The sequence below is a fragment of the Dermacentor albipictus genome, chromosome 1 (assembly GCF_038994185.2).
Source record: "Dermacentor albipictus isolate Rhodes 1998 colony chromosome 1, USDA_Dalb.pri_finalv2, whole genome shotgun sequence".
Taxonomy (NCBI): Eukaryota; Metazoa; Arthropoda; class Arachnida; order Ixodida; family Ixodidae; genus Dermacentor; species Dermacentor albipictus.
Window position 1 is genome coordinate 320,049,913 of NC_091821.1, and position 27,704 is coordinate 320,077,616.

General features: G+C 45.6%; 1 protein-coding gene across 5 annotated transcripts in view; it reads right to left on the reverse strand.

The window, feature by feature from the left end:
* Positions 1 to 27,704, reverse strand: part of LOC135903884 (kin of IRRE-like protein 3) — a 612,412-nt gene that overhangs the window by 71,740 nt on the left and 512,968 nt on the right. For all 5 annotated transcript variants that reach the window (XM_070531604.1, XM_065434334.2, XM_065434325.2 and 2 more), the window contains exon 3: positions 3,891 to 4,080. In XM_070531604.1, coding sequence (XP_070387705.1) covers positions 3,891 to 4,080 — 190 coding nt within the window. The remainder of the gene's footprint in view (positions 1 to 3,890; positions 4,081 to 27,704) is intronic.

The window sequence follows — 27,704 nt, forward strand, 5'->3', positions numbered from 1 at the left end:
CAATGGATTTGTGTTTCAATGCACAACAACCAAATTGATGAAACTAACAACGCACAATTCTACCATAATAGGTAACACTAGTTTTGCTAAAAGAAGAAATGGTAACACCATTAATACAAAAATCAACTGCAGTAGCATAAAATAACATCAGGTATATCGATATCAATTAACAAGAATAAAACAATAATACCTAAGGCATCAGAAACCATAGTAACCTGTGTTGGAGAACAAACTCCATTACTAATGAAGACCCTATTTTAATAGGTAAATTGAATGAATAAATAATTTAGTAGTTCACAAATATTTCAAGTAATATATTTACTGTGGGTTTGTCTAAGTCCTTACGTTTATTTAGTATAAATAGAAGGTTATGATTCAAATACTGCTGTTTATAGTCTGTACGAAAACGGCGTATAAGCCACTCTCCCACGTTACGAGTATGGATATCATAACTGTTGCGCTGCAGAAATGCAGTAGTCTCAATGAAATGTTTCAATGAAGAAGAGCAGGTGTAAAATGAACGCCGGGTACTAAAATCATACATAACTTGGATTTTGTTTATTCTGTGAGTGCGAAAGTATGTGGAGGGAGGAGATGAATAACCCATGTTAGCAATGTGACGGACAGCTTTCTTCTGTGAAAGCAGTATTCCATTTATATTACCCTGGGTAGTAGTAAGCCCAACCAAACTACAGTAGTTTATTTGTGATTGAAATAGCTCACGGTATATTTTAACTTTTATTTGTGTTGGGAGAATTTCTCGGTGACGCGATAAAACTGAGTTGTTCAGGAAGGTTTCTTACATAAATTATTTATATGAGACTCCCAAATTAGATGCGATGAAAATGTCACACCAAGGATCTTGTGTTCATCCACAATGTCGATTTTCTGTTTTGTACATATATCTTGTTTAATGATTAATGTCTTGTTTCTAGCTCAGAAAATTATTACCTTTCTTTTTCTGGGGTTAATTTTAAGTTTACTTGATAATGACCCTGATTTAATGTTATCTAAAAATCGATTACATTTTACTGACAACTCATTTGCATTTTCGCCAGACAGTAATACTGTGGCATCATCAGCATATTATAAATTTCACTATATTATCGATGTTTACAATGTCATTTATAAAGGCTATAAAAAGAAGAAGGCCCAATACACTTCCCTGCGGGATACCTCTACTAATCGGCAATGAAGATGAGCGATAGTTGCCCATACGCACCCAATGTGATCCATCTGTTAAATATGATTTCACTAAAGCCAGAGGAGCGCCCCGAACACCGTACATTTCTAGTTTATGCAAGAGCATATTGTGGTCAAGTGAATCAAAAGCTAATAAAAATAATATTGCCTAATAAAATGTTCAACAATATGTCTGTGAGGAAGACAATCAATATGTATAGCAGATACGTTCCTGATTACTCTGAGCCCTTCAGAGAGCACTGCATCTTGAAAGCTCACTTTTGAAAGAGCCTCTTCAGAAATCTGTGAAGCAAGGTATTTCTGTTCGCATGTTCCGCTTCAGTCATTGCGACACATAATTTGCAAAGCGAGGAAGTGGGTCGTCTATATTTAAGAGCCGACCAGCTTCGCCGAAAGTAACACTAACGGTGTCGCTTGATATTGAATTGTGATTCTGCAAGGTGACCTATACACCCATATGTCTGCTCATCTTTAATTTTGTTATCCCCCATGGTATATCTCTCTGCTCCTCAGTAGGAGGGTGCAGGTCCGGTTCCTGGAGAAGGGGCAGCGTCTTTTGATGGGGTTGGAATGCGAAAACGGTCATGTACTTACGTTCACTTTACACAAAAACGAACAAAAAAATGTAGGCGGTTATCAAACAAATAACGTGCATTTCAGTACGACGCTTCGCGCACTTCGGTGACGTTAAACACTTTCAATAAATCAACGGCGACCATTCTAATCCATCACTCCCACTCGTCGTTCTGCTCAGTGCATCGGCGCAGACATTTCCTATTGCACCTTCGTCTTCCTCCGTCTACTTCCTTCAAGATCAGCTCGCCATTGTTCCGCGTTCCGTCGACCACACGAGGCTTGCGAAGAAAGAATGGTAGCTTTTTATGTTCCCCACTTTCACTGACGCACTCCGACCCGCTCACCTCGCGGCCACGTTTCCGTCTACGTGATTCTCTTTCTTCGGCTGCAGGAGGTGCGACTTCCTGGTCGAGCCCGAGGTCTATCATTAGCGCCCGCCTACATTTCCAGTTCATCGCATGCTGTACTGCACTGACCGTGAATGTTCCTTTATCCCGGGCGCCGTCCCCGTACGTTTATCTTGTCATCCGTCGCTGGCATTGTGACCTGCTTTTAATCATCCTGGACACTCTCGCTCGCAGCTCCTTGCTTCTCTCTGTAACTTTCTTTTATGTTTTCTTAGATTTGCACTCTTTGATTCATTCTTTCGTTCTGTCATCTTTAGTTCCTTTTTTCATTTCATCGTGTTTTCTGCCACCCTTATCCTTACCTATTGTTCCTTCTTTACTGTTTTTCTGCACTTCTTTATAGTTTTCATTTTGTCGCTTTCTTTCTTTTTTTGTGTTCCTGTTTTTTTCTGGCTGTGTTTGTTTCTTTCTACATCGATTTTAGCGCGCCGTACCAATGCTGCGCACACGCGAAGGTTCCTCGTATATTGTGCAGCAGTGGTATTTGACAACAGATTTACAGCACATATTTAGAGATTGGTGCTAATCACTGGACTTCAAGCGAATGGCTATTGAATATGGAGTGATTTTATCAAGTTGGAAATTACTATGAGCCATGTAGAGTTTGTAACTAATAATTAACTAGTGAATTTTGCTAATTACTCCATTGATTAGTGTCTTTCACAGAGATGCTGATGTATACTGCTACGAATGTCTAAAAGAAACATTTTCTTTTTCTTTCTACCACGTTGTCTTCAACACCAACTTAATATCTCACCTGAAACACACCGTTTAATGGCTCATGGAGGCGTGTACATCAATAGCAGCTGTTCTATGCTGCCGGGCTGCTTTTCTCTTAAATTGTTTGCCGCAGTTCTTTAGATGATATTCGCCGTTTTAGTGACTCATTTCTTCACCTCACAGCAATAAGCTGCTAGGGAGAAGCTGATTAAGAGATGCAGCGGATTTGCGATCTGAAACATTGGGCTATATACACATACGGTTATTCTTAATTAGATAAAACATATATGGCTAGTTTTAATCAAAGTAAAAAGAACGGTTTAAAAACTCGTTGCCCTTACTAGATGGTGACAGCTCACTGGCAAGTTATGTGTGAAAACATTAGAGGTTAATTGATGCACCCACATACAAAAAAATATTCTTACTAAACGACACCGGTGCGGGTCTCGCACTCGTGCACGTCTAGAACCTGTGCACTGATGAAAAACAAATAGGGTATTGCATTGAAACCAACGTAAATGCCATAAAGTTGCACTGTTTTCACGGTTTCTGAAGACGTGCGCAAAAAAATGTTTGCAAAGTTATGTCATGGAAACAGTTGTTATGCCATCGTGTCACTTTAATGTCACTTTGCTTTTACGTCACTTTTATGAGAAACTAGGTGCATTAGCCTCGCTGTCGGCCTGGCTTGCTATTTCACGTGGTAAGGGAGAAAATGTTATAAACCCCTATCACAAAAACACACAAACGACACATACGTATCCACAGACACACAAATAAGCACTAAATCAATTAATAGGCTTCCACTTAGTCTATCATATCTGCGAAAATATGGAAGCGCCTTCGCTGGTCGCAGCATACAGCTGGTGCTTTCCTCAGGCCTAGAATTTCCAACTGCTCGAGGATCGAGCCGTGATAAGGCATGCTTCCAATGTAGCGCGACCAAGACCAAGCTCAAAGCATCGTGCCAGTCATAGCCCTCACCATAGTCCTCGATGCTCCAGGCCGAAGCCACCGCTGTGCACTGGAGCACTGCCAGAGCCCAGGCGAGCGTGGCTGTGACGCGGTAACTCTGCTGCTTCATGGCGGCGCTGGCGCAGAAGTCGCACACATCATGGCCGGCGGCGGTGTATACTGACCACTCGGTGCTTCTCCTACAGGGGCCAGGGATCGCCTGCACGGACAAGAAAAAGCGCCCATGTAATCGACATATTAGGCGGACATAAAAAAAAACATATGAATGTAGCTACGTTAGCACAATATATACAAATTAGAAAATGCCATTTCTCCAGAAAGTAGTATCCGTTATGTTAGTAAGAAAAGAAGGTCAACATAAATAGCAGATGGCAAAGCTAAATGTGAAGCTTAAATGCAGTTCCGTGTGGTAACTCAGGTACAATTCAACTACAGTAAACAAGATATGCTTTGTAACAATTTCCAAGTCTTCTGTGAAAGGCATGCAGTCGAACACAAAAGACAAAATATAAACGCACCATCTATCGTAGGGTGTGAAATACAGAAAATTCGGGAAAATATAGCGAATGTCTATGGCAGCGAGTACTCACTGTGATATTTCGCTGACTTGGTCAATATTCGCAACATTATTGGCATGTATGCTGCTAAAGCTCAGTGGAAATGTAGTTCGACGGCGAAGCAATATTTGTCATGCGAAATTGACAGGCGTGGCCAATTCAAAAAAGAAGCAGATCTTTCTCGACACATACACACATCAATTCATCGGTTTCCATGCACATGATGTTGCTTATGCATGTAGCTTTCTCTACACGATATATTGCGCCACTTTCCAGCGCTGCTGTGGCTATGAAACAGAGAACGATTACCGTGCTCTTTTTAAGTAGCCAGAATATTCCCCGGTGTTATGATCGACCTACGTTTTACAAGAAGCCATCGACTACCAGATCTGGCGATGGAGGGATGCCCCACCGCGACTCAGCTGTCACGGTTGATGTTCATGCCTTATCATTCATTTCTCTTCACGACAGCAACATCGTCCTCCTGACCATCACGAAGTGGTCGCTCATTGGTAAAAGGGCCCTCGTCGAAAACTCCCGGGGCAAAGCGTCGACGGCAGGCGGTTGCCTCCTATTGCACCACGTTGAAGACAGGTGCGCCACGTTGAAGCACAAAGAGCAGCGCATAGAAGACATGATCACCACGAGCAGCGCAGTGGAGACCGGTGAGGGGCGACAGAGGTGGTGAACAATTCAGCGCTTGTAACTGGCCAGTGGATTCCTTCAACGAGGCAAAGAGGTGTTATTTAAGGCCGTCCTGGCCCTGTGTTAGGTCATAACCTCTCGAGACTTCAATAAGAGTCACAACTATGTACTAATGAAGTGAATACAATCCTTTCTATTTTTTTTCATCGTCATGATACCCAGCTTCATCGTCGTTTCCTGATTCTTGCGGTGAAGACCCGTACCTCACCCGGTCGAGATCGTATTACCTGCAAGAAATGCACAAACAAGCTAGAAATATTGTACAAGTACCTCTTCACTATACACAGTATACATAGTATACACAGTATACTTAGACCATGGTCAGTTAATGAACTACATCAAAAGGCGAACATAGCTTTATTAAAGTAAGAGAGCAAGGCGAGCACGCAGGGCGGCAGGGTGGCTAACCAAGCGCAGGCAGTTCTGGTCGGTCACCGTGGAAGCAAGAAGCGGCAATGGTATAAAAAGACAAAGAAAATATATCAGCATAAATGACTTGAAGCGCTTACACAGATCAGTGGTAGCCAACAGCTCTCTCAAAGTATATTGTGTAGGCCCGTAGCCCTCAAGAACGTGAGCAGCACCGATACAGTCTTCAGCACGTAGTTTACTTAGGCACACTCACTGATAGCGTTGTTCTGACAGTGAGGTATTGCGAATATCTCGAGAACTTTACGCATCATTTGCATTTCCTAACTACAGCGAAGGCAGAGATATAGAGAATATGTCACAACTTTATGTTTCGCACGTGGGGCTGTTGGCCATCCTATAAGGAAAGCAAACGAGTTGGTAAATCTGGCGCCGAGCCACGAACGCAGCCGCATGATGTGTCTGTGTCGTGGTAACGCAGGCAGTAGATAACGTTCGAGTCCCATGAAGCCAGCTCCAATGTGCATTAACCGATGATCGAATGTATCTTTGCCGCAGCGTCAGTTCGTAAAAGCGGAATCAAAACGCACTGACCAGTCTCCCATTCAGGTCCGAGGGCTTCGTCTGAGTAATTTCCAATGGCATCGCAGCGTCCCGGAGCGCGTTTAAAAGTAAATTATGCTCCGCGTCATATATACGGTGATAAGTTGATGCAATGTCAAAGATCATTTGTTCAGTAGGTCCGCGGCGCATAGCGCTTTGCAGCCTTACTTTCCTCCAAAGTCTACCTTGTAGGCTTAGTAGAATTTTGAGGGTTGCATTTGAGCCGCGGAATGTGCAGGAGGAAGCACAGGAAGTTCTTCTCCAGTCGAAGTACTGACACAAGGCACCTAATTTTGGTCAAGATAGACTGCTGGGACGATGAGTGCCGCTGGAGAACAGTTGAGCGTTGCTGAACCATCTCTGTAAACGTCCTGCCCGGCATTCTGTGCACGTCGTATACACATGTTAAAGGCAGTGTGCTTGAACGCGTTCAACGGCCTTCCAGTGCAGGCAATACAAAGGCTCCAACAGTCGTGAATCGGGCGTGAACAAATGCGCCAAGAGTTCTTGATATTTAGAAATACTACTGGCGAATGTTCTATGCGGCATCGAAGCTGCCAGTCAAACATGATAGAGTGAGGTAAGACGATTTAGGTGTCGTGTGCGCTCGCAATGCATCAGCAGCAATCCAGGCTGCACGAAAAAAAAATGCAACTAATGATCGCTCAAATTATTGGAGACGCACTTCTTTGTAGGCTAAAACACCTCCAAGGCTTGGGCTTGCTTGCTTTGAAGTCTGCGGATATTTGTCACGTAAATATTAACTAGTACATCTAATTCATACGGCAGGAAGCCAAAATAGTGTGAAGCATAGCTGCACCATTGAATGTACCGAAGTGCTGAAAGTCCTAACGCCGACAAATGCGAAAGTCTGCAACAGCCCGATACACAACACAAGCATTTTTTTTATCACGCCAAGAAATCGTTCAGTTAATCTGTGGGGAACTATTTTGGAAACAGGAGATTGGGGGGAGGGGGCAGATTGGCTTAATCCGCGAAGCGTACAGTGTTATCAATTTGGGGGTGAAAGCATAGAGTGAGCACTATGCAGATAAATGAACAACGCCTTCAGTTCGCAGGTATTACAGAAACACTATCGAAGCTTTCCAAGGTAGTGCGTGTTCTTGTGTGTCATGCATGGTAACTACTTGAAATTATCGTCAGCATAAATATACAACTGTATTGCTTGCGACGACGAAGAAATGTCCAAAAGTGGAGAGCTGAGTACTCCATCTTGCAAAACACCCCAGAAAATATAACGAAGGTGTCGAGGTCAGCCGGTCGTCGGGTACATAACTTCTTGAGAAATTCGGCAGCCATATTCCTTTTAATCTTTCTTTCAAGCTCCTCATTGTCGGTGAAAGGACGCAACATTCGCCCCACAAGTCCTCTTTTCACGTTCGTTATCTTGCCAGCTAGGCTTCTTTCACGTTCCAAAATTTGTTTCAAGGCCTCGCACACAGTGGCAAATACGCAGCTCTTCTCCCCCCCCCCCCCCCCAAATATTCATCCTGTATTTCGCAACATTTTGAAGTCGCTTGGGTATGTGATAAAATTCATTTACGGTCAACTGCAAAATATTATACCATCGTATTTTTTGCAGCCACAACATTTGAAGCTAGAACTACGTAAAGGCGCATAACGCCATTAATTTGCTATTCGGTGTGCTGATCGTTCTAACGTTACAATGTATATCTGTACTAATCTTTCTTTCTTTAGCTTTTTAATGCATCTTTCCTACAATTAGGCCCTCAGTGCAAATGTAGCGACATGAATAAATAATTTGACATTCAGTAATAATCAATCAATTTCGCAGGCTTATTGAACGCAGGACATGTAAATACAACCGAATAAGAAAGCAGAAAGAACATGGGTTCTGTTGGTTTGGTGGACGAAATGACAGCGCCCGAAAAAGAAAACGAAGTCGATACCGTTGCGACGGCTGTGCTGCGGAAGTACGGTAGAGGTTACGAGGTTCCAGGCGACAGACATGACAGAGCGAGGAAGGCCAGGCGGAAATATAGGCCATTTCTCTCTTTTATTCCGCCTGACTGGCGGTTAGGGTGATCACGATATTTTCTCGCTGTCCACTGCACACTAGCCCATGTCGTGAGGACAGACGATGGATCGACATAATGGCTTTGCTCGGCGACTACACCATTGCGTTCGTTCGGACAGGCACCACTAAGCAAACGAATCAAGGTCTCGTTTTGCTTCATCACGACGATGCTCCATTCCAAAGTAATACGTGTGTGTGATTGCCTTTCTGCAGTGGCTATGTTTATTGACCCATCTGAGTAAATTTCTAGCAGCCCTTCTGACGCAGCATGTGCAATATATTCACTGTACTTCCCTTCTGAACAAGAGAAGCCTACGCTCAATACTTAACAAAACTATGCTCATTTCATCGGCAATAACATGGCAGTCACGTGCTGTATAATAGTAATGTACATGCTTGTCTCAACGTTTTTAGTTTTGAAGATAACCTCCGAGTTATAGCAGGAACTTCGTACACAGGCGTACACAGCTCAATTCTTCAGTTCTCGTCCTCTCAGAGGCCCTGCTTTCTATGAGATCATTAACCACGGGGTTCGCTTGCAGACTTCGTTTAGCAAAGCACAAAATTCAACACAGAAAAACAGCAGCAGGCTTAAACGATGATGTTCGAGTGCTTAAAGCACCGGAAGCTTACAGTTTTATTCGACACCTAATAGAGCAAAACGTTTAATTTTTTATGTGTTAAACTACAACGAATGAAAATTGACTAAGCAAAGGCAACCAGAGGCCTGAAATACAAGACCAGCGACAAGGACTTCTGCAGATGACTCTCGCGCGTAAGGCACTTAAGGATATTTCATACGGTTTAAAACAAGATTACACATAACGTCGAACTCCGCTGCCCCAAACGTATTCTAAAGTAGTTAAATGAGGCAGATTGTGGTGAGATCTAGTTAACGTTGCCATGCAGTTTCATGAAAATTATGAACCTTGACAGGTGGCCTCATTTTCCATCTTACCAACGCTGCCAATCCCAGTATAAGTCATCGCAAATTATATTCGCATTGGCATGGCTTCTGTTGGTCCCAGTCTGAATGCATACCACCAACACGCCCAAACTTCTTCCCTGCTTCTGTTGGTACCCCAGCGCAGAGAACACATCTCGTCAAGTAAATAACAGGTTTGCAAATGCCTTGGGCTTTTCTTAAGGGGTCCCTGAACCACTTATTATCAAAGTGGAGAAAGACATTTAAAGTCAAAATAGGCTATTTAAGAAATACTTTGCCGTGAAAAGTACTTCAATGCGTTCAGCAGAAGCGGAGTTATTGGCAATCAAATGCGGCCTCCATTGTGCACCCGTTCCTTCTTCAATGATTTGCACTGCGATGGCTATGGCGCAGTGGGGCGTGCGCACTACGTTCCGCCTATTAAATGTCACCGTGGTGCGCAGTTCAAATTTCATTTTGGATGTTAACATAGTCACCACGACTTTCGCCCTTGGTGCCTACGACCCGCTAAACATAAGCGAAATGCGGTTGTCCTCAGCTAGCCGCAGTCTTCTTAGCCAGTGGTCTCGTGGTGGTACCCTGTGGAGGCCGTGGTATCTACGTCATGTAGGCTATCGCAGCTTGATGTCAGCGGTCGGCCAATAGCAGCTGTCTAAGCGAATGACGAAATAGTGCGTCCGATGAAGAAATAGTGTGTCTAGAAGAGAGTGAGGATAGGGCTTTCTGATGAAAAGTGAGCGTTTGGGAGAAAGGTGACTTCACGATCCGCTTGCGAGCTCTACGCACTGCATACCACAGCAAAACCTGGCTAGCTGCGATGTTCACAGCAGCGTATGCTACCCGTGGACTATGCTACTTCACCAAGCCCGAGTGTAAAACGAAGGTCCCTTTAAGGGAATACTTTTACTGCTATTTTGCCGTTCGTGCATCTAGCTGAGGTGTCGATGTATGTGCGCTCTGCATGAAATATTTATCGGTAACCGGCAATACCGACCTATATAGCAGCAGCAAGCAAAGCAGTACGGGCGAATGTGGGCGTAAGTGGGCACATATTCCCATCACCAAGCACGACAATATGGTCGTAGCGCTAAACAGGCGACAGTGTATGCGCCTTCTAAAGTTTAGCAGAAACCGCTCACTAGCAGAGCAACTTTGGACACAGCCCCAGCGGTCACCTGTATGGCCAAGTTTTGCTTAAGAGGAAAGATAAAACTCAGAAAGATCAAACTCGAACACACGAGACGACACGTTTCATGTTGTCCCTTTCTTCGTCTCGTGTATTCCTTGCGGTAACTTCCCAAATTATGAAAAATCAAAGTTGACCAAGTATCTGCGCGCTTCGCCGCAAACGATGAGTAAGCGCCTTTGATGGTGCAACGTTAGAACGACAGAAAGCTGAGCTAGTTGGTAAGGATTCATTATGCAAAATAGAAGTGAGGCGTGCAGACAGGACACAAGAGTAGAGAAGTGGACAACACGGAACTTCTACTCACTTCTATTTAGCATAATGCCACGTTAGTACTCGGCATGAAAAAAAAAGAGACATCGTTTAGACTGGTGAGGTGAAATGCCACACAGTTCCTACATTAATAATTATGCGTCTTACGCGTCAAAACCACGATTTCATAATGGGGCACGCCGCAGTGCGGGGCTCCGGCATAATTTGGACCACCTGTGCTTCTTTAACGTGCGCCTAAATCTAAGTGCACGGGTGTTTTCGCATTTCGCCCCCAGTGAAATGCGGCCGCCGTGGCCGGGATTCGTTCCCGTGACCTCGTGCTTGGTAGTCCAGCACCATAGCCAATAAGCAAGCACGGCGGCTACAGCTTCGACATTGTTACATCATGTGAGGGAGCTACGGAGGCCAAATTTCTTAGAATTCTAATTCCTCGTATTGAAGTGCAAATCTAGTTTGGGCAACAACAAACTATAAACGTGCCAATTGCTTTTTTGGGGGATATAAGGGGCTTAGGCAAGAGGCAAGTCTTGGTAATGCTAACAGCCCGCAATGCGACATTATTTCAGCTTGAGTACAGTGAATATTTTAAAACAAGCTTAGAAATAAATTGAAACTCCGAAATTTGTAGTCTGTTCTTATAAAGCAAATAAATATTATCTTGCAGAAAGTATAGTGACAAACTCATTAATGACTAAAAGCTTCAAAAATCAAAGGAAATCTAGAGAATTTTTTCTTTTGTCAACGTTCAGAAAAAGCTGGGCTCCGATTTTGGCAGCATTGCATCTTGCTGAGCGCAACCTTGTGCAGAGCTAAGAAAGGCAAGTGCACCAACATACTGCGACTTTGCAGAACCGCCATCAATGAAGCGGTGAGGAAACTTGGCAAGTTCCCACTGGCTCTGGGTAAAACGAAGGCAAGCCAGCATCAACCTGACTAGTTTTCTCCCCTCTGTGGTGTGATTTCTAGTGCACAAACACCTCTGTTTTTCTCTGCCAACGTTCAGCCGTTCTTGTTGTCCTCAATATCCATTAAAACTTCTTTCTAGGCGAGTTGGTGCATACTTGACATAAAAACTGTTGCTTCAATGTGCATTCACGTGGGACAAAGGTGCGTCTAAATTAAGCGTTGTCATTGGAGCGTTGTCATTGGAGCGCATTGCCATAGTGCCACAGTAGAGGCTGATTGTCAGCTGATCGCCTAACTATTCGACGACCGCGGCCAGATGCGAGTGTCAGAAGTTCTCTCGCTTGTGTCCTGTCCCTTATACTTTGTGGTTGCATGTGTTTGCGCTGTAAACAGTTTTTACCTCAATATCCGTGGCGTGCTTACGCAGCGGGAGAGTGGGCATGAATCGGGTGGCTAAGAGGCATGGACAAGGAAGGGATGAATTAACGACCTGAATGTTGTCACTTACAGGTATAGTTGTGCCAGGTGTTTTTTTTCTTTTTTTCCTTTTAGACCATCCACAATTTTGTAAAATCGCCTGTTGCAGATAGCATAATTCTGTTCATTGAGCTGGATTACTCCAAGAGGTGGGCATTTTTTGCTTGAAAAATTGGAATGCAGAATCGACTAATTAACAATAATTTACTAATAAACTCATATATGTTAATTTTATCATACATACTGCAATAAATACGAATCCTTAACTCGGGCCCAACTTCAGTTCCGCGTATTCAAATACGTACATGTGAAATGCAAAAATGCTTGTATGAGATAACCCCTGGACCAACTTTAATTAAACGTGTTGCATGTTAGAGAGAAAGTTAAGTTATAGTGACTGTTTCAAGCGGAATATTGAATTAGGATCTGACTTTTCTTGCAGAAATTGCCTTTAATCGGTAAATTCTAAAAAATAAGAACACAAAGTTTACAAATCCGTAACTCTACAATAAAAATAGATTGGACAGTTCTGCAAACTTTATCCGTTATAACAGTTGAAGCGGACAAATTTGGTAAATTATTATTATCTCAATTGAATCAGTTGTAATAATCACGAGGCTTTTGCAAAATTCCTACTCACATATTAGTGCTGCGCATGAGAGCCATGTATAATACATCAATTTTCTCCGTCTTTAATGTAATATTATATGCAATTTACAGAATTGCGATATCGTTTTTCACTGCTGAGTTGCAGAGTTGTAAACTTAATTGTTAGGCGTTTTTATGAGTGATTTTGAATAATTTTATAAGCGTATGAATGACTTAAGTCAAAATGTGCTTCCTACAGTATACTAGGTATGAACTTTTTCTTTGGAATGCAACACATCCCATCATAATCGGGGCCATGGTTGCCGAGGAAAAAGATTCCTCCTTTCCCATGTACTTATATAGGAACCCCCGAGTTAAAGCTTCCTCTTAGTAATGCCAGCCGGCGAGTTCACAAAGTGATACGTCTTGCGAACTCACCTGCTGCAATTATTAAGAGGGAGCTTGCGTTGGAGTATCCACTTGCAATGAATTTTCAGGATGACACTAGTTTGGAGGTATGAGATCCCAAAGGTTGCAATGAAATACATGGTCGTTTCAGTTACTTTTGTGTTTATATGCGTAAAACGACGGTTTGTCAGAAAAGTAAGTGGAAGAATGGAGCCTTTTTACTGCAAGTTTCCCACGCATCTCAACACCTACGCGATCCTCAGAATAGTTCAAAGTCGATATGCCTTGGAAACTCACCGGCTACGATTCGCAGGTTGCAATATATGCTGTGAAGTAATCAGTTATGATGGTAACAAGCAGTTTTTGTTATTTAGCCGATTTTGGATTCCGATTTCTCGTGGGGACTAATTTCCACCTCTTCGAGTGTTCCACCACTTCAAGGACTACAATTACGCTATCTGCAATAGACTTTGTTTAAAAATTCTGTATGGTCTGAAAAGAAACCCCGTAGAGAGGGGGTGAAAAACATTAACACGAGGCGTCGAATGGGAAAGTGAAATAGGAAGACTCAATCTGGTTGGGTTATCTATTAGCTTCAGTAATATCATTTCGGACTGCGGAGCAAGCATTTATAGTTTTGTGTCGTTCTCGTTACGTTCATACATCATGGTTCGTACGCACTATGGTGGATTGGTCAAGACTCAGGTACATGAATATAGAGCTTAATTAATATAAACATTCAATTACCTTTATCTTGCGCTTGCGTTGTACGTATCACTCGCCTTCGTCTCACTCTTGACTGCTCTGATAACTTTCACAACAAAATCACGGTCCCACAGAAACAATAAATTAAAATGGCTTTGTCATCGCAATGGCATTCACGTGGGACAAAGGTGCGTCTAAATTATGCGTTGTCATTGGAGCGCATTGCCATAGTGCCACAGTAAAGGCTGATTGTCAGCTGATCGCCTAACTACTCGACGACCGCGGCTAGATGCGAGTGTCAGAAGTTCTCTCGTTCTTGCGGGGCACTAACTTTTCCACATATTCGTGAGCTAATTTTAGCAGTATACTTTAGAGCAATGAGACAAATTATGTACTCATAAATAGCACTTCGCTACGACCGCAGTGGTGACCACTTGTGCACAGCACGCAGAAGCGAGAGTGAGTGCAAGATAACCTCCTGCGAAACGACACAGGCTGAAATTAGAGAAAGAGAAATGATAAATAGAGAGGAAAGCTAACTGATGAAAAGGGCCACAGCGGAACGCACAAATTCGCCAGGATACGAAGTAAAAACACAGGGGCGCGCCATTCTCTCGGAGTACACAGCCCGAGATTCCCGCAAAAGCACAACCGCGGCCGTCGCAGCCGTAAATAAAATTTTACTGTCGCCGAACTTTAAGCCTTTTTTTCTTTCTTTTTTCAAGCATAGGCTGCTCGATATCGCTGTTGCGCGTGAAACGAAATATGGCAAGGAAAAATCGATAACTTTTTTTTTCCGCAATGCCTGCCCGCTTGTAACATCATCTTATATGCGTTCATTGCTCTTCATGTTTTATCCTCTCAAATGTTGTCTTAAACGTTGTTTGAGGCGTCGATAGTAGACACTTCTTCAGGCATTATTATGAGCAACTCCAAGAGACCATCTTCCGACTCGCTGTTTCCCCTTTGTGGAGACCTCAGTTTCAGTCGCATTTATTCCAGTTTTCATCGAGCCGATCCCACTTCGCCGGGAAGCAAAGCACCAAAAGCAAGCGCCAGCCTTACTCCGAAACAGAAGCCTCGCGGTAGGCCTCGTTGCATCTTTTCGTCAATTCTCGAGGAATGCCGCGCGGTCGCATAGAAATGCGACACTTGTAGGATTTTCCTTGCTTAGGATTGTTCTTCTTTCCATCGCTTCCGCCTCCCTCTCCGTAAATTTCCTTATGAAATGGGGATACTGCTGAACACAATCCTGTTGTCGCTTATAATATACAGAGTGTCCCTCATAACTTGAGCCAAGAATTTAAATATGAAAGGCGCGTCGGAAGCGAATTGAACCGAACGCATACTATTCGCAATAGCCTATAGTAACTCAGGCAATTTTTTTTTGCTTTTGCCATAACTCCCTAATTATTTATGTTTAATTATCCACCTTTTTATTATTAGTTGAGGACCCCAAGGATAATACGCAGATTTGTAGAGCACCTTCATAAACCACCGATCGAGTTATTTCCTTCACGATACGTCTCACGTATTCCTTTTTTCCGGGTTGCGAAGAAACCCGCGAAAAATGGAAAAAGCCATGTGACGGAGCGCTTGTGCAGTGGTATCGCGATGTTCTCAAGCGTGCGTTCGGTGAATAAGGTCGGCTCCCGTCAGATGACGGCGAAAATGCATGCTGCTGGCCGAGCGCTGCCGATGAGGTAAAGAACGCCCTGCCGCTTCCTCGTCACCAGTCACGATGCAGCCGTGAGGGGGCCAGAGAGCACATTTTCTTAAGTTCTGACTGGTTGCCCGGATGATCTTGTTTTGTTCTCGCAACTTGCCCGGATGTTCTCGTTCGAGTGCCCGGATAACGGCTCTGGCTATTGGCTCAAGGAAATTTGAAGGTCGCCGCCAACTGCAGCTAAAAGCATTTCATGCTTAAAAAGCCAAGGACTCCAATAACAGCTGCCGTGAACGCGCAAGATAAGGCAGGGTGTGCGTCTCACAAATGCGAATACTGTTCGTGGGCGTAAAGAAGGCAAATGGATAATTTAGCATGGAAGGTGCATTTGGAACATTATTAAGGCGAAGCTGAAGTGGCTTGTTGCAATGGCTCACACTCTTCAAAAAGCGGCGTCTAGTCCAGTGAGACAAAAAAATATCATCATCAGGAATTTTGGGGTAAATACTGTGAAGAAGTAGGGTATGCCTCGGTCTGTAGAAGCCTAAGTGTTAGAGCTTGAGGTCAATTGAGTTTACAAAATGGGAAGGGGTAGGTACTCCGATCAAGTAAAAGTGCTTAGTAATTTCGTTCTACCAGGAAGGAGTCTCAATTGTCTGTGCCGCAAACATCGCGCTACCCGGTAGCTACGCGGTCGATGATCCCTTGTGCAGCATTGTGTGCCGACTCATTGAGGTTGTGCGGAGCACCCTCAATCTCTCTCATGTGAGCTGGAAACCAGATGACTGTCTGTGGCTTCATCTTTCTTCCTAGTATCCCGAGGGCCAGCTCTGATATGGTTCCGTTCGCAAAAACCTCGAACGGCTGATATCGAGTCACTGTAGATTGTTGTCCTCTTGCCGTCCAATAAGGCCATCGTTATTACAGCCTGCTCTCCGATTTCAGAGGTCGTCGTCCGAATCGAGATTGAGTTCGTCACTTGACTTTCATGGTCTACGCTAGCCGCAGTGAAGGCCCGTCCGTCAGCATAGTGCGCTGCGTCTACGAAGCTGTTCTCGGAAGCCCGTTCACGAGCCTTTTTCAGGAGGGCCTTCGCGCGCACACGACGTCTTCCGTTGTGCTCCGGATGTACGTTTCGTGGGATCGGGGCGACGGTGATGCGGTCCCGCTGCTGTCAAGGGATGCTGCAGAGCTTTTTCTTAACTATATATTGTGGGGGAATAGCCCAGCTCAGGTAGGAGGTGTCTTCCAGCTTGTGTGGTAAACAGCTTGACAACTGGGCCCTCTCCTGCGCTTTTGCGATTTCCTCTAGCATGTTATGCACGCCATGTTGAAGTAGTCGTTCCCAGTGTGTGCATATGGGGAGGCCAAGAGCTCTCTTGATTGCCTTCATGATTAATGCGTTGAGCTTATCCCGCTCCGATTTTTGCCAGTTCTGCATGGCCACGACGTAAGTGGAATGGCACAATACGAACGCATGTACCAATCTCACGAAGTTATCTTCTCCGAGGCCCTACTGCCGGTTGGCCACTCTTAGTCTGATGAGGTTGTGCGTCTTCATAGTGAGTCGTAGCACTGTCTGGTTGTTGGACCCACTCGACTCGATCATCATGCCGAGAATCCGAATGGCATCCACACTCGGTATAGCATATCATATTGACCGCAAATAAAGACGGGGACAGAGGGAGGGAACACATAAACAGCACATCGTGGTCCACCGCCCGTGCTGTTTATGTGTTCCCTCCCTCTGTCCCCGTCTTTATTTGCGGTCAATATGATATGCAGTAAATACCAACTAGGCCAAAGTGAAGTTCTTCTGAAGCATATAACTCGGTATAGCCTCCATCGCTTGTGCGCAGTTTGATGTCGCATCCGGCGAGTGGCTTCCATCCCTTTAGTTTGGGGCCTCTGCGCTTGGAATGATATAGTAGCAATTCCGACTTGTGCGGTGAGCATAAAAGGTAGGTGGGCTCGAGGTTCCTCTCGGTAGCATCAATCGCCCCTTGCAGGGCTGTCTCTACGTGTCCGTCACTGCCTCCCGTACACCAGGTGCACCACACCAGCATATATGGTGTGACTGATACCATCGATATCAGAAAGTCTCCTGGGTAGACCAATCATGGTGATTTTAAAGAGGGTACAGGATATCACTGCCCTTTTGGCGTCAACCTAGACCTCAGTTTGATCCTCTCTAAAGTCAGGTCCCCGGCCTTAAGGGTGGCTTCTCTGTCGGACAGGAACGATCGCGTGTAGAAATGAAAGTGCTTCCCCAGCTTAAGGTTCGAGATCGTGTCTAAAATTAACGAGTGGAGAGTGTTGTGAAACACCTTTTCAAGGTCTAGACCTAGTATGGGTCTCGTGTCCCGCGTATTACAATCAATATAGTATGATGTTTGATGAGCTTCATCACGTCCTGCGCCGAGAGTCCGCCCCTAGAGCCGCTCATGCTGTGTGGGTAAACATCGTGGTCCTCCAGGTAGCGAGAAAGTCTGTTTAGAATTGCGTGCACTGCAACGCAGCATGATGTAAGCGAAATTGGGCGGAGGTTGTCGAGGCTGGGCGGCTTACCTGGCTTGGGGATTAGGATGGTGTTGGTCAATTTCTACATTTCTGGTACTTTACCACTGCTCCATGCTTGTTTAATGATGTCCATCAGGTATTTGATGGGCTTATCGTCCAGGTTCCGTAGGGCTTTCTTAGTGATCTTGTCCGGACCAGTAGCCGATCTGCCATTGAGGTAGAGGAGCGCCTGCCTGATCTCCTGAATCCCGAATTCTTCGTCGAGCTCAGGGTTCCCGGAGCCATCGTAGTCAGGTGAAGGTGGTGCAGGGCCCGATGCGATCGTTAGATACTTCTTCACGAAGCTGCATCAAATTTCCTCGCCGGAAGATTCACGCTTAGCTGCGTGCAGAGTGCGCGGCAGTGTGCTACGTTGGTTAGATTTAGTGTTCAACTCGTTGAGGAAATTTTTTAGGAGATTCGAGGTTCCCCCGTTGCGTATCTGCCCGTCGATCGAGTTACACACCTCATCCCATTGCTGTTTAGTGAGGGTTCTGCAATGTTCCTCTATAGTTCTGTTGATTTCCGAGATCGTTTTTTTTCCTTTTTTTTAGCCAGCTGTTGAGGCATTGTCCATTCCACCTGGCGAAGAGGGATGCTTATCCTCCAACAGGCGAACCAGACGACTTTCCACCTTTTGCACTAGGAGGTCGTTACAAACCGCTTTGGTGGTAGCCTTGATGTCGTATCCAACATGTGGCACCCATTTTTTGAGGCTAGGCGTGTTCTCACTCTCCGCTCACTCTTTACTAATCTTGCGAAACTTGTCCCAGTCTGTGTACTGGAACATGTGCTGTCTCTTCTTCGCGACCTGGAGAGGTGCGTGTTCAAAATTGCAGCTACAACCATTGCGATGCTCCTGACAAAGGTTATATCCGATGTTGTGTCATGACTCGACGATGTCTCGCATCTGGTTGGGATTTCCAGGTCCATGATAGCATCAAGTTTAGGTTCGTAGCCTCTAGCCAGACGTCCTCCCCCTTGTGAGTGTTATATGGGTAGCCCCAGCTATGGTACGGGGCATTGAGGTCACACGCTATGATCAAAGAGGAGGCGCGCGCTAGTTCATGGCCTTGGTGATTAGGGCTTTGAAGCGTTTTCTTAGGTCTTTGGAACTGCTGTAGACATTTAGGATGAACATACTCTTGCGGTTCATTGGGCTGGGGATAATTTCTACCAATATGTATTCGGCTTTACTTGCGGTCATCTTGATGTCGTGAGTGATGTGGATCAGCTTGCTTCTATCAGTAGGCCAAACCTCCATCCTTTCTCGTACTTTGTTATGGGCCTGTAGCCGGACAGCGTGACGTTAGCGGTTAGTGTTTTTTGTATAGCATGTGGCTTCTCTGCGTGTGAGCGAATTTATCCTTGCAAGGGAGCCCTCTTGGAAAGGAAACCCCTGCAATTCCATAGCGACATCCTGAATGAGCTAGTTTGTGTGGCCGTCGTATTGCTGTTGAGTTACTGTGCTAGCCTTCGGATGGCCGATCGCCGTCTCGCTGTGATTAGTCGATGCGGTTGCTGGAGGTGTAGGAGCTCTAGGTCCCAGCACAGGTGCCACCATGTTTTCTAAGAAGGATTCAATTTTGCTAATCCACTGATTAGTGAGCCCATGGAAGCCATATCGCTTTGGAAGAGCGAGAAGTTTTCATTTATCTGCTTAATGCTGCCACTGAGAGCGGAGATCGTCCCGCGAGTCCTTGATTTGGCCCTACCTGATGCTCTTTCTTACTCGTTAGCGATTGCCTTCTCTTTAGTGGGCCTCTCCGTATCGCTCTGCTCAACTATGGGGACTTCCCTTGGCTGGGGAGCGACCGGCTGCTTGTCAGTCATGACGGGTTGCCTATGACTGCCCTTAATCTCGGCAATTTCTGCCATGAGTCGAGCTATTGTGTTCATCATCTCGCTTTCGCGCTCAAGTTGCGCTAGCCTGTCGCTACCTGTCGGTGCTAGCTGTCGATGCTAGTTGTGCTAGCCTGTCGTTACGAGCCTGTCGGTGGTGAGCCCCGCGGTACCTTTTGCGGCGTTCCTCAAACTCGGTAGGCCCAAGTGGGGTAAGCCACGGGAAGTTGATCCCTGAAGCAGGACATCGACGATCCTGTCCATTAGAACTGGACTGCACCACCTCCATGCCGGGATCTGGAGCAACCCCTGGAGTGAGATCTGGTCCTGGTTCTGGAACAGGAGCGCCCTCCTGGTCTAGAGCGACTCCGGGAGCTCGCTCTAGAGCAAGAGCGTCCCCTGGATCGGGAACGCCCCCTAGGCTCTTGCGGTAAAAGCGGCTGGAACTGATTCTTGCTCTCCTTGCGAGGTGATGGTGGCGAAGCCCCGTTCCTTGAAGCTTCCACCACCGCTCTCTCCCATCGTCTCCGTTTGATGACGTACGGGATCTGGAATCTATGTTTTCACGTTTCGTCCGCTGTACAGGGGTGTGGGCCCCAGAACAATCCCGATTTGGTGTGCACTGGTGTTGGTTGTCCGGGTTCGCTGCCCCATATCCCCTGCAGGGGGCTCTTCGACAGTCGGGCAAACGTCGGCACCATGTCCGAGTCTGCCACACGCGTAGCTGATGTTGACTTGCTTGCGATCAAGAAAACGCTCCACAAGGACTGGGCCATAGCGCACAAAGTTCGGAACATTGAGTCCGTCGAAAGCTATGATGATCATGCCTGTGTTCTTAATTCTCTTCACCGCCAAGGCCAACGGGTTTCTCTCGTTGACGATGTTACGTTTCAGATCTGAAGGACCGTCTTTGAGATCGATGTTGCTGATTATTCCTTTACACGTGGTGTGCGGGGGTGGCCTCGTGTGCACTGGCTTCAAAGATTCTTTCTGTTTCATGAATTGCCTTGATTCTCGTGTTTCTTGCAGCGCTGTTTTGTTCGGGCGTGCTGGCGACAATAATGTTTTGGTGTAAGGACAAATGATGTCCGAGCTCATCTGCATCGTGTTAAGACCCGCCGCTTCCACGATCGCCTTAGCGATTACGGTGGGCCCTGTCTTGGCCATATTCACCCATCCACGGGGGTGCATGATAGGTTTGGCACGTTCCTTGGGCATTGAAGGCGTTCGCGATGCCCTGATGATCCCGCTCTTCAGTTTATCTCCATTTCCCGAGTTCTGAGTGAGGTGCCGGCGTCAGGCTTATCCTCCCATATGCCGCCGCCGGGGCAGTTGTCAGAGTCCGCCTTGACGGACATATGCTTCGAAACTACCGACTTCTATCCAAATTCTGCCGAAAATATTTCAGGGGGAAGGTCCTCTCTGTCAACTGTCATCTGCATATTCACTGAGCTCTCGGATTCATTGCGTCAGCAGCAGTTCGTGGCGCCGATCGGCGCTAAGCCGGGCTAGGCCTAGTTGGCAAGACGGTGGCGTGGTCCGAGAAAAAAACTTCCATAAAATGGAAAAGAGACCACCCACCAGTGAAAGTCCAATATCGATGGTATCCTCTTTCACTGAGACGTGTGTTGTTACCAACATTTTGGAGATTACAGGTGAAAAGCTTGCCGAAATCATTCAAGAGAGCAGGAGCCGAGATGGAACCCTGGCGCTTGCGTTCTTCTTCGTCTTCCTCAGCAGTAAACATGGCACTTGTGAACATTATGAACAATTTGGTGTAAGCATTATTCTAGAAGGAAGGATTAGCCGCAACACTAACGTTCTTTCTCTACGGAGAAAAAGATATGTGGGCAAGTGTAGAGCGTCAAATTTCGGAACATATGCCAAGTGGCTAATTTATTTAATGAAATTAGAATATGTTGGCAACTATTGTGTCTCTAGCTTTCGCAATGCACTTTATTCCGTAGAACATGGAACGTTTCCTAAATAGCAACGAAGACCACTTAGCTGTCGACATTGACTATTTTCAGTGCAAGAAGAAGAGAAAAAAATTGACCAATCTACGATACAATATGACAATTGTATAGGACAGATGTAAGGCACATCTCTGCCTTACATTTGCTTCCTCTCCTTTCCTTCCCCCTCCCCCTCCCGCCCCCCAAAATAAATCTGCATACCCTCCAACGTTTCTGTTTTCCGCATTGTTCTTACGGGAATGATGAAGAATTAACATGATTTTACTGTGATTCCAATTTTCTCGCTGCCTTTCTTCGGTTCCATCCTGAGCAGTGAGCACTAAGCGAAACATCAGCATCAGACATGAAGATACTTCTGACGTCACCACACTTCCCTCATAATAAATCTCTTCCTCTCTCAAATTATAATCACAAAGTAAATATTATAAACAAAAGAATGGTCATGATTCAAAAAGAAGATAAAGTAGAGTTAGACCAAAATAATAAAAAAATATATGAGAAATGAAGAAGTGTGGCAGTTATAGCGAGCGTTGTAGTTGCATGACTTTTGCACCTATTTATTACCAGTATAAGAACTTAGAGATTTTATTAGGCCTTGCGGATCTTATATGTATATCGTTCTTGGTAGGAATCGGCAACAAGAATACCGGCGACAACAAACACGAGCAATGAGAAATATATGTCTAAACGTGATGAGTTGATTTCATCTTGGCTACCCGCATAGGACATCACAACGTTCTCGCGCTTCATCTTCAAAGACTGGGTGTAATATCTGCAGTAAAAAAAAAAAAGCAGGCCGCTTCGTTTTTCCCTCGGATATATCTATTCTTGTCCTGCACAAAAAAAACAGCAGATATGTCTAGCCGACTAAAGAGAGCGCAGAAATACACGGAGCAACTACATAAACTTTCCCAAACAAGTAGGCTCCCATAAATGCATAGCATGAACAAAGAATGCCAGAGACAGTGGTTGAGCGTAGCTCTGCAGAAACAGCACACTCGAAGAAGTAAAGGCCTGAGACGGAAAATAACGGACGTCGACAGTTGCGGAAGTCAATAGTAATGCTTCCGCTCGTGGAATCTTGTTACCTCTGGCCGTATAAACCACGGCTCCTGCTAGCGCGTCTTGATGGCTACAACCCAGGCCCGCTACGCCGACGCTTCAGGCCGGCTTTGCGGAGCGTGTGGTTTGCGTGTTTTGCCGGGTAGGCAGCCTTTCATTGCGCGCGACGTTGCGGAGAGAGCTGGTCTCGTTTGTGACAATCAGATTTAGAGCTAGCTGTGCCGCGTACGGCTTTGATGCTCGCCGGAAGCGCGTCACAGGGAATCCTGTTTGGCGACGAACCCCCTGATGGCGGTGCACTGCCGACAGGCGCCGAGCGTCTCTTTCCAACTTCGAACTGTGCGAGCGCGTGCAGGCGTGCGCTCGCGTAGGTCTTTGTTTCGCACACGCTTCCCGGAGAGAAAACCGCAGCCGTGTTTACCTCTCCGTGGGATCGTGCGCCCGCAATTCCCGGAGACTGGCGCGGTCTCCTGTTTGCTCGCTGGGAACCCGATACGCCCCTCGTTTGCGTCTTGTTCCAGTAGATTCAATTAAGACGCGTTCGCGGGAGGCATTTGCTTAGTTTTAGCGGTAGCACTAATTCTCATTCATCACGTGTACGGGCAAATATTTGGGTGCAGAAGAGACCTGCTATGTTCCAAGCTGCTAAATATCGGCACCTTGGAGTATGTACCTTCGTTAAGTGAGGGTGATAGATGTCACGGACGTTTGTGTGAGCTGGGTGAAACTTGTAGAATAACCTTACGTTCGGTAAGTGTCGCATCCTTTAAAAAAAGAAATAAACAACCCTGAGATTGCAGTGAATCTTGTAAGCGTCTACCCACACAATGCTGCGGCTTTCGTTATTTAACGTCCATAAGTAGTGCATCTTTCAGGAATAGCGGCCGACTTGTCTTTTTTCATGTGCCATGCGATCCTTACCCCAATGCACGATGTGTCTTCTCAAAGGCTTCATTGTGGTTTGCAACACGAGCCTATCCTGCAGACAGTGAGATCCCGATAATACTGGTAATGCTATCGCATTGCAGTTGCGCAGGTCTAGCACTCAGACCTAGCTTTCTTGCGACTTCCTCTACGGGTCTCACCGACTACACGTAGGGGGGATTTTCCGCATAGGTCTGGTATGGAGGGGGAACGCACGAAAACATTTATGGGACAAACGACATTTACAAAGGACATCTTATCGCACAGACTAAGCGAGAGTTAACCGCTGTCAATTGAGTCACGTGGTTGGTGAGGATGATTGATTAATCACGGGTTCGTCATAGGTATACAATGGTTTACGTTTCGTCGATATGCTTTATATATCTCTGCACACACACCTTCGTCATAATCCTACCTTCAGTACCCACCAAACATTGCATTAACTTGCAATTCATCGCTGCATCAACATGGCAAAGTAACTGTGAAGAAAGTAAAGGAAGTAAAGAAATCGCGAACAAAAAAACTATGCGATCAAGTCTTTATTGGACAGGCTTACAATGTAAGCTGGCAGGGGTCATGGGAATTCAGACATTTCAGAACACGTCCTTTCGCACATACATCATGACCCAATAAGAATTCACCGGAATGACACCGTTTAGTGTCCTGCGAAGCATCGAAGTAACAATGACGCTTGATGCTCACTACCGTCATGAGATCACTAATGACGCGGAAACGGATGGTGGAAATTAACTCAGCGTAATGAAGGGGCAAAACAGTTAGTGCGAGTTTGAATTGCCTGGAAGCACCACTGAATTGATATTACCCATTATGGAGGACCTATGCAGCCACCCGAAAAAGTCTTGCTTTGGAGCTTCATCCTCTGTCGCAGATATATTAAGCACTATATCAACGTACTAGGTCGTACGGACGCTCAGCGATGCCAACTACAAGGCCGATCGTGCATAAGTCTTTCTGGAGGGCCCGCCAGTGACTGCACCTGATAAAGTGCATGTGGTCACGTGCATGAATGCATGTCACTAGTAAATAATGTGCGCAACGAATTTTGCAAGTTCAGTCAAGTACTGAGTTCAATTCGAGGCAAGTGTCGGGAAGATTAAGACGGAAAAATGTAATCGCGCAGAACTCGGGAGGTCTATAAACTCTTCCCTTGATTTCGAGAGTTCGCTTCGTGAAAGGGACTTGCTGTGCTTTTCAAGTGCCTGCATTTCGCCGATCCCGACAATGTGAAAAAAGAAAAACGTTTGTCTGAGAATAAGGAGCGCATGCGAAGTCTTTGTGCAACGGAAGGAAATGGTATGAGAGAGTGAAATAAGTCATAAAGGAAGGACAAGGAGGTTAACCAAGCTGAGCTCAGTTGGCTATCCGGCACTGGGGAAGGAGGAAATGGGACTGAAAGAAGAAGAGGAGAGGAGTTCACACTTTTCGCGGATATAGAGACAATAAAGCGTTCATCGTTCAGTTCATCACAAGCCCTCTTACAGGCTGGTGAACCTAGAAAAGCTAAGCAGTGCTTCTCGCCCCGATGCCAGATAAGAGTATATAGCGAAGCTGTATACCTCTACCGTCCAAAAAAATTTTCGTGTCGTAAGCAAAAAAAAAAACTCTCCATATGTGGGCCGATCATGGAGGTAGTGCGACACCGCGGCCCGACTCGCGGCGGAGGTGAAGCAGGCGTTAAGCACTCCCCGTTCGCGGGCCGATCCCGAAGATAGTGCAATGCCGGGCCGAAATGCGGTGGAGGTGCACTTCGCCATTAAGGGGCCCACATACACAGCTTCGCTGGTCATCCTTCCTCACAGAGTGGAAGGGTACGGATTTTTTTCTTCTGTTAAAGGTGTGCCATGGTGCCACATAGCTACCCGAAGGGCCAGCCTCCCATCTTCGTGTGCTGGGCAGTCACAAACTAAGTGTTTTTTGTGTGGTTTCTTCTACGCCACATATGTTACAATTGGCTCTCTCTCCCATTCCAATTGGGAAATAATAGGCGTTCGTAAAGGATACCATTAGTCACACACGCTGAATAGTAACGCTTTTTTTCCCATCGAGTAAAACAGGGTGAAAGGTGTAACTTCCTATTAACTTTCGGAGTTAGGGAACTGTGGTGTATTCTATTTTCGAGCTTAATGCACTATACGAGTAAGAAGACTGTGAAAGGGGGTTGGGGCGGGTTGCGCACTGCAACCATTCTCAGCAACGTTATCGAGGTACTTTCGCTTTCTCCATATGCCTCACCAGCTTTGTTGGCACTTTCACTGACAATGTTGTTGCAGTGTCCCGAGAGCCACTGAAGTACTATATCGCTGCCTCGGTCGACCTCTTGATGGTAGTTTAATCCTACCAATGACACCAATTGCTCATGTGAACCGCGATGCAGAACTGATCAGAGGTTGCAGAGCTGCATTTTTATGACGAAGTATAGCCCAAAGATTTGGTGACTGTTGATGCACATAAAGGACTGCGCTACGGAGGGCGACAAGTTCGCACCAGGCCGATGTTGTTACATGGCTGATCTCAAACTTCTTCCAGGTCGACGTCGACAGAATAGCCACCGCAGCAGTAGAGCTGGCTACAGTATAAGAGCCATCGATGTAAATGCGAATTGGATTGTAGTCCGTGTGTGCAGTAGATAAAGAGCGCCTTGCTTCAGGGCACAAGTCGAGAAGGCATACTTCTTTACAACACCTGCAATGGTGAACTTTTCTCAATGCATGCATTACGCATTGTTAGGCTTTATTTATACGTCTCATCATGGACGCTGCTTCAATGTACCTTACGTAGCAGTGCTCCTAAGAAAACTGAAACCGAGTCCATTTATCACAACCCGGGAGCCCGGAGCCGGGTGAGTAGGGTACGCATGGAGTCGCATTTCACGCGATTTCCATAATAGAGGGCTCACTCCGTTCGCGCAGCGTGGACTCAAGGACTCGCCAGTGGCGTCGCTCGCTGCTTCTCAAGCCGAGCCTTTTACTTCTCTGGGCAACCTCGCTTTCAATTCGTAGAAGAAATTCGAGCCTTTCATTTGCCTCCACTGTTCCCGCCTGACGAAATATTTATTTTCTTTATATATATATCGTTTTTTTTTTGGTAACTGCGAAAAAAAGAGAGCATAAATAATAAGACGCAAGGGATCGGCAGAATAGCCGGAATGAAATGCAGCTGATTAACGTGTATTACGTGAGTGACTGACTGAATGAAAAAAGTTTAGGCGAGAAAGAAATATGCGCGTGGAAGCAAAGGATAGCGCAATGCAAGGACTCTTGTAATGTGGCACGCCTATGTGTATTCAAGAAACGATTCAAGAAACGCAATATTGCTTAACAGCTGCTAGTGCAGATGCCAGTCCTAGAACAACGTTCTGAAACCCTTTCTTCAGACGCAACGCAGTTGTTCAGCCTTTCAAGCGTGACAAAAAACTTCGAATGTCGTATGCATTCCTCATAGAAAATTAATTTTGCCAGAATAAATGTTTGACCGCCACGGCAAGAATGGGTTATACTGTTGTGAGTTAACATGAGTCATCAGCACCCCGGTGAAAATAGCTCAGCTGCCAGCGGAGTGCCCTGAAGGTGATGTGCGTACCCCAAGTATTGTGTGCCACACGCCGGCAAGTTGCACTGGCACTGCAATTGTTCATGAAATTAATTGTGGTATGTGGTCTCATGAATACAATATGCATCAGATACTCCTAAAGCAAACTATAACTGGTAAGCGGAGTTTCACGCTCTATATGGCACATACGTCCGGTACGTACATCCAGAAAACCTGCACAACTTTTTCAACTAAAAAAAATAAAGGTATCATGATGAGCATTTTGTTCTCTTAATATGAACATCGGGTGTAGCCGATACTCTATTGAAGATTAAGAGGCAAAAATTGTGCTAAGCATACCATGTAATGCTTAGGGCAGATTAACTGGTGGTCAAATAATGTTACACAACGGGTGCTAAGGGAAGGGAAACTCAGTCGAGGATGGCAGAAGATTCATCGGTGT